Here is a 7944-nt window from a genome sequence, read left to right on the forward strand (position 1 = left end):
CCCGCCCACCCACCTACCCAGCTAGCTACCCAAGCACGCCTCCCCCCAGCCCCCCAGCTAGCTAGCTAGCTAGCTAGCCAGCTAGCTAGCTAGCTAGAGAGCTCTATCTCAGTGAATCTATTAGAAGGAAACATCCCGCGTTATAGATTGTGAAATCCGGCTCGAAGTCCCGCAATTCCTGGGGAGATGGCAAGACCAGCTAGCTAGCTACCCACCCGCAACCCCAGCTAGCTACGCTCCCCCGCCTCCCCCCGGCCAGCTAGCTAGCTAGCTAGCTAGCCAGAAAGCTCTACCTTCAGTGAATCTGTTAGCGGGGAAACATCCTGCATTATAGATTGTGAAATCCGGCTCGAAGTCCCTCAACTCTTGGGGAGATGGCAAGACCAGCTAGCTAGCTACCCACCCGCAACCCCAGCTAGCTACGCTCCCCCGCCTCCCCCCGGCCAGCTAGCTAGCTAGCTAGCTAGCCAGAAAGCTCTACCTTCAGTGAATCTGTTAGCGGGGAAACATCCTGCATTATAGATTGTGAAATCCGGCTCGAAGTCCCTCAACTCTTGGGGAGATGGCAAGACCAACATGTTTTGCATGAACAAGGCGTGGTAGGCGCGGCTAGCTATGACTCGGATCTTCACTCTGTGGGCGGAGTCCCAGCCGGCGAAGCCGTCGACCACGTACAACTGGTCCTGAAAGCAGCGAATTCAGCGCTTTTTTGTTGGAATTTGTTGCATTTTGTTGGAGTTTGAAGTTATTTATTCTTTTTTATTCTGTTTTATTCTTTTTTATTCTTTATTTTCATTTATTTGAGTTTATTTGACTCATTTTGAGGTGCTTGGCGACCCGCGAAACACCCGCCAAGTGCAACTGGTCGTGAGTGCAGCGCGCGATCTTCACTTGTTCGAACTTTCTGAATTTTTGAGAGTTTTTTTGAATTTATTCGAACTTTTTCTTTTATTTCGGCTTATCTTTATCTATTTTTGATTTAATTTGATTTATTTTGATTTATTTTGATGCATTTTGGACTTATTTTGGTTTATTTTGGATCTATTTTGGCTTTTCTGCGTTGCCGGTTAGGGCTTGGGGTGCGAACTGGGTGAAGAAGGAAATGGAAATGAAGATTTATTTCAAAATTAATTTACATTTATTTCAAATTTAATTTGCATTTATTTCAAATTTAATTTATATTTATTTCAAAATTAATTTATATTTATTTCAATTTTAATGAAGATTTAATTCAAATTTAATGAAGATTTATTTCAATTTTAATTTGCATTTATTTCAATTATAATTTGCATTTATTTCAATTTTAATTTGCATTTATTTCAAATTTAATTTATATTTATTTCAAATTTAATTTATATTTATTTCAATTTTAATGAAGATTTAATTCAAATTTAATTTATATTTATTCCAATTTTAATGAAGATTTAATTCAAATTTAACGAAGATTTAATGAAGACTTGTTTCAAAATCAATTTGAATTTATTCCAAAATTAATTCAAAATTAATTCAAAATTAATCCAAAATTAATTCAAAATTAATTCAAAATTAACTCAAAATCGATTCAAAATTAATTCAGATTTAGTTCTAAATTAATTCAGATTCAGTTCAAATTTAATTCAGATATATTTCAAATTTAATGAAGATCTAATTATTTCAAATTAAATTCGAATTTAATGGAGATTTAACAAAGATTTAATTCAAATTCAAATTCAGACATAAATTCAAATTCAAATTCAAATTCAAATTCAAATTCAAATCTAAATTAATTTAAACTTCATTCCAAATTTAAATTCGCATTCAAACCAGTTTCAATTTCAAATTAATTTCAAATTCAAATTAATTTCAAATTCAAATCAACTTCGAATTCAAATCGATTTCCAAATCAAAATCAAAATCAAATTCAAATTAATTTCATTTTGAAGATAATTCAAAATTCAAATTTAAGTTAATATCAAATTCAAATTCAAATTCAAATTCAAATTAACTTCATATTCAAATATATATCAATTTCAAATTCAAATTTAATTCAAATTCAAATTTAATTCAAATTCAAATTCAAATTCAAATTCAAATTCAAATTAATTCGAAATTCAAATTAACTTCAAATTCAAATTCAAATTAACTTCAAATTCAAATTCAAATTCAAATTAACCTCGAATTCAAATTCGAATTAATAAAATGGATTTAAAATTAATTCAAATTTAGTTCAACTTCAATTCAGATTTATTTCAAAATTAAATCAAATTCAATTCAAAGTTAATGAAGATTCAAATTCAAATTCAAATTCAAACTCTGATTTAATTCAAATTCAAATTCAAATTTAAATTCAAATTCAAATTCAAATTAATTTCAAATTCAAATCAAATCAAATTAAATTAAATTCAAACTGAATTCAAATAGATTTCGAATTGCACTTAATTCAAATTAAATTCAAACTAAGTTCAAATTGAATTAAACTCAAATTAAACTCAGACTAAATTCAAATCAATTTAAATCCAAATTGAATTCGAATTAAACTCAGTTTAAATTCAAATTAAATTCAAATTAAATTCAAATTAAATCCAAATTTTATTCGAATTAAACTCAAATTAAATTGAATTCAAATTCAATTCAATCCAAATCCAATTCAAATTCAATTCAACTTCAATTCAAATTCAACTTCAATTCAAATTCAGATTAATTTCAAATTAATTTCAAATTCAAATTTAAATTCAAATTCAAATTAATTTTAAACTCAAATTCAAACTCAAATTCAAACTAATTTCCAACTAATTCCAAATTCAAATTCAAATTCAAATTAATTTCAAACTCATATTCAAATTCAAATTAATTCCAAATTCAAATTCAAATTCAAATTCAAATTAATTTTAAATTCAAATTCGAATTCAAATTAATTTCAAATTAATTTCAAACTCAAATTCAAATTCAAATTCAAATTAAGTCCGAACTCATATTCAAATTCAAATTCAAATTAATTTGAAACTACCTTCAAATTAATTTAAAATTAACTTCAAATTTAAATTTAAATTTGAATTTAAATTTAAATTTGAATTTAAATTTGAATTCAAATCTAAATTAACTTCAAATTAATTCCAAATTCGAATTTAAATTAATTTCAAATTCAATTCAGAAAGTGGAGCTGAATGAGAGGCAGGGGCTGATTTAACTGAACCCGAATTTAATTTAAATTTAATTTAAATTAAATTTAAATTAAATTTAAATTTAATTTAAATTTAATTTGAATTTAATTAAAGTGACATTTAAATCTAAATCATAAATTCAATTTCATTTTCAATTTGAATTCAACTTAAATTCAAATTTTAATTCAAGTTCAAAATTTCCAACATTTAAAAGTGCACAAAAATGATTTCCCAGGATGAAAAGAAGTCCCAATTCAAATTAAATTAAATTAAATTAAATTGAATTAAATTCAAATTAAATTAAATTAAATTAAATTAAATTCAAATTAAATTAATTTCGAATTAAGTTTACTCCAGATTCAATTCAAATTAAATTAAATTCAAATTAAATTAAATTCAAATTAAATTCAAATTAAATTAAATTCAAATTAAATTACATTCAAATTAAATTTAAATTTAATTCATTTATGATGAAAGCAAATTCAGCAGAGGCTTTAATTAAAACCCACTTCGTTGAATCAAATTCAATTCAAAATTCAAATTGCGATACTCAGACCTCAATTTAATTCAATTCATTTTAATTTAATTTAATTTAATTTAATTTTAATTTAATTTGAGTTGCGAGGAGGGCTCGCTTTAGGGTTTAGGGTTTAGGGTTTAGGGTTTAGGGTTTGACCTGGAGGTTGAGGTAGTCCACCGCTCGCTCCCTGTTGGTCAAGTAGGCCCTTTCTTTCATTTTAATGTTCACTTTGCCCCAGTGCAGGGTATCGGCAGGGCTGCCTCAGGGCTAGGGTTTAGGGTTTAGGGTTTAGGGTTTAGGGTTTAGGGTTTGACCTGGAGGTTGAGGTAGTCCACCGCTCGCTCCCTGTTGGTCAAGTAGGCCCTTTCTTTCATTTTAATGTTCACTTTGCCCCACCAAATGGAGTCAGCGCTCGAGGGCTCTTCGACGATTCTTTTGTCCGCTGGCGAGCGCCCCGTCTTGAGTCCTGAGAGCAGCAATTCAGAACTTGAATTCTGAACTTTTTCTTTCTTTTTTCTTTTTTTTTCTTTTCTTTTTTTTGTTTTTTGTTTTATTTTTTGTTTTATTTTCTTCTTTTTGGCTTTTAGTTTTGTTTGAGTCGGGGTGGTTGGGATTCGGCTCGAGCGGCAGCCAGAATGGTCTTTTTGCAAATTCAAAAACGGAATTTGTGCAAGTTGAAAGTGCAGCACAACAGCAAACACGAACCAGCATATTAAAAACAAAAACAAAACAATTTAATTTTTAAAATGGATTTCCTGGATTTGAAATCACCATTAAAATGCAACTCTCTTGAGAATTTGTTGGGTTTTGAACTCGTTTATTTTCACCGACTCGTGCACAATCTTAAATCGAATTCATTCACTCATTTATTTATTTATTTATTTATTTATTTATTTATTCATTTATTTATTTATTCATTTATTTATTTATTTATTTATTTGTTATTTGCTGATTCAAAGGGCCTTTCTCGCTGGCATTTATTCTCAATTTCGCGCTTTCCACTTTCTGCGCACTGCCGCCAGCTGTCTGTACACCCCAGCTGCCCGCGCGCGCGCCGCGGAAACTCGGAAGTTTTCATTTCTTTTTTTTGCATTTTCGCGGAAACTCGGAAGTTTTCATTTCTTTTTTTCCTTCTCGACTTTATCTCGAAAGTTTTCACTTCTTTTTTTTGCATTTTCGACTTTTTCTCGAAAGTTTTCATTTCTTTTTTTTGCATTTTCGCGGAAACTGGAAAGTTTTCATTTCTTTTTTTCCCTTTCGACTTTTTCGCACCTGAGGAGACGCAGAGAGCCCCAGTGTTGGAAATGAAACTCATGGGCTCGTGCTTTAGAGCTTCTTCGTACAAGATCGCCGGACTTGTGTTGTGGAAGAGGTGAGCCACTTTGATGCCTTTCTGCAGACAGCAGCAAACAATGCAAACTTGGAAAGAAATTCAAATAATAAAAAGATTTAAAATGGTATTTTCGGAAAAGATAAAAGAAAAGAAATTCAAATAATAAATAAAGATTTAAAATGGTATTTTCGGAAAAGATAAAAAAGAAAAGAAATTCAAATAGTAAACAGATGCAAAATGGTATTTTCGGAAAAGATAAAAAAGAAAAGAAATTCAAATAATAAATAAAGATTTAAAATGGTATTTTTGGAAAAGATAAAAGAAATTAAAATAATAAATAAAAGATTTAAAATGGTATTTTCGGAAAAGATAAAAGAAAAGAAATTCAAATAATAGACAGATTTAAAATGGTATTTTCGGAAAAGATAAAAGAAGAAATTCAAATAATAAATAAAAGATTCGAAATGTTATTTTCGGAAAAGATGAAAGAAAAGAAATTCAAATAATAAGTAGAAGATTTAAAATGTTATTCTCGGAAAAGATGAAAGAAAAGAAATTCAAATAATAAATAAAAGATTCAAGATGTTATTTTCGAAAAAGATAAAAGAAAAGAAATTCAAATAATAAATAAAAGATCTAAAATGTTATTTTCGGAAAAGATAAAAGAAAAGAAATTCAAATAATAATTAAAAGATTTAAAATGTTATTTTCGAAAAAGATAAAAGAAAAACAAAAAAAGAATCTCCAGAATGGATTAAATGGGAAAAGAAATCATTTATCAACACGACCATTTAGTCTCCACTCCGAGCTTTATTCAGGAGAATAAAAAATTAAAATTTATTTAAATAAATTTTCATTTGCAAGAAAAAGAAATTAATTTTAAGAAATTAATTTAAATAATTCATCATCAAAATGTTGAACAAAAGCAGCTGGAGAGCCTTCTTTAAATCCTAAGGAAGCAGCAGCAGCAAACGCTTCTGCAGCTGCTGCTGCTGCTGCGTCACTTCTTTGCTGCTGTTGCAGCAGCAGCAGCAGCAGCAGCAGCAGCAGCAGCTCCCTCACTTCCCTTCGCCCCAGGCGCCCCTCAAAAGACTTAATACCCCCTTCACTTCCCCAGCAAAACAACAACAACAAAAGCAGCAACAGCAGCAGCAGCAGCAACAGCAGCAGCAGCAACAGCAGCAGCAGCAGCAGCAGCAGCAGCAGCAGCAGCAGCAGCAGCAGCTAACTCCGTGGATGTCTTCTTGAAATTCGATTTCTTTTTGGAGCTGCCCCAAATCCAAAATTTCTTTTTTCGTCAAAGGACATTCCCCAGGTTTGTGGTGCGCCAAGTTCGCGTCTATTTGCCGCCGCAGCATTTCTAAAACGCTCGCAGAAGCTGTGCTGCTGCTGCTGCTGCTGCTGCTGCTGCCGCTGCTGCTGCTGCTGCTGCTGCTGCTGCTGCTGCTGCCGCTGCTGCTGCTGCTGTTGTTCGTCATCTTCGCCAGCTGATGCGCGGCCGAACAAGAGCTGCGACGCTGCGGAAAGAAGAACGGGGAGGAGCGCGGGCTTGCTGCTGCTGCTGCTGCTGCTGCTGCTGCTGCTGCTGCTGTTGCTGTTGGTGCTGCTGCTGCTGCTGCTGCTGCTAGTGAGGAGGGGCGAGTGCAAGAATACATGCACGGTGTACGTACACCCAAGACCTGCAGCTCTCTCAGGAAGCCCCTACGAGCCATTCCTAACGTGCGGCAGCTGCTGCAGCCGCTGCTGCTGCTGCTGCTGCTGCTGCTGCTGCTGCTGCAGTGGAGGGGCGGCTGGGGAGCTGCTGACTGGCCCCGCAAGGACTGGAGTTTGGAAGAAAGAAAAAAATGAAAAGGAAAAGAAGAGGAGGAGGCTCGCTGAGGGCCACGGGGTGTACAGACAGCTGCGCCGGCTGCAGGCGCGGAAGCAGCAAACCACTTTTTAGGGTTTTGTTTTTCTCCGTAAAGCAAACTTCAACTTCGCAAACAAAAGCTTTTGCTGCAGCAGCACTTCACTAAAAGCAGCAGCAGCAGCAGCAGCAGCAGCAGAAGCAGCAGCAGCAGCGGCGGCGGGAGACAGCGTCTGCATGCACGGTGCACGAGGCCTCAAACCCTAGCCAGATACCCCAAACCCTAAACCCTAAACCCTAAACCCTAAACCCTTTTGACAGTTAACAGCCGCCGAAGTGGCTGCAGTTTCGCTCTACAACTGAAGAAGCACGCATTAGGGTTTAGCGGGGTCTAGGGTTTAGGGTTTAGGGTTTAGGGTTTAGGGCTTACGGGCTACCGCCGCTAACCGCCCTTCATCTCCCTCTAGCCCGCCAGTTTATTTAACCCCAAATAACTCCAAACCAAAGCAATTTAGGGTTTCAACTTTAGGGTTTAGGGTTTAGGGTTTAGGGTTTAGGGTTTGGGGCTTTCGCCTCCCAGCAGCGGCTCCAGCCTAGCAGCTCCCCAGAACAGTGGCCATCAGCTGCAGCTAGCTGCAGCTAACTGTGGCTAGCTGCAGCAGGCTGCAGCTAGCCACAGCTAAACTCAGCTAGCTGCATTTAGCCGCAGCTAGCTGTGGCTAGCTGCAGCTAGCTGTGGCTGGCCGCAGCTATCTACGGCTAGCCGCAGTTAATTAAGGCTATCTGCAGTTAGCCACGGCTAGCTGCAGCTGTTTAGGGCTAGCTGTAGCTAGCCATGACTGACTCCAGCTGTGGCTAGCTGTAGCTAGCTGGATGTGCTGCAGCAGGAGCTGCCTGTGAGGCGCCAAAGAGGCAGCCACAGTCAGCTGTGGCTAGCTGGAGCGCCAGCTACAGCTAGCTGTAGCTAGCTGCAGCTAGCCACAGCTAGCTGTGGCAAGCCACAGCTAGCCACGGGCAGTCCGTGCTAGGAGTAGCTAGCTCCAGCTAGCCGCACACCCCCGTAGCTAGCTCCAGCTAGCCATAACCAGCCTCAGCTAGCTGCAAT

The 7944-nt window shown here is 35.7% G+C and overlaps 1 protein-coding gene across 1 annotated transcript; it reads right to left on the bottom strand.

Moving 5' to 3' along the window:
- Nucleotides 1-6051: 6051 nt before the first annotated feature.
- Nucleotides 6052-6705, bottom strand: ENH_00014540 (Phosphoenolpyruvate carboxykinase , related; the record flags this gene model as incomplete). The annotated part of the gene is made up of 1 exon (XM_013579115.1): nucleotides 6052-6705. The coding sequence occupies one exon, from the start codon at nucleotides 6703-6705 to the stop codon at nucleotides 6052-6054; it is 654 nt and encodes a 217-aa protein (XP_013434569.1).
- Nucleotides 6706-7944: the final 1239 nt, after the last annotated feature.

Source organism: Eimeria necatrix, genomic scaffold (genome assembly GCF_000499385.1).
Source record: "Eimeria necatrix Houghton genomic scaffold, Enh_scaff1463, whole genome shotgun sequence".
In the NCBI taxonomy this organism is placed as follows: domain Eukaryota; phylum Apicomplexa; class Conoidasida; order Eucoccidiorida; family Eimeriidae; genus Eimeria; species Eimeria necatrix.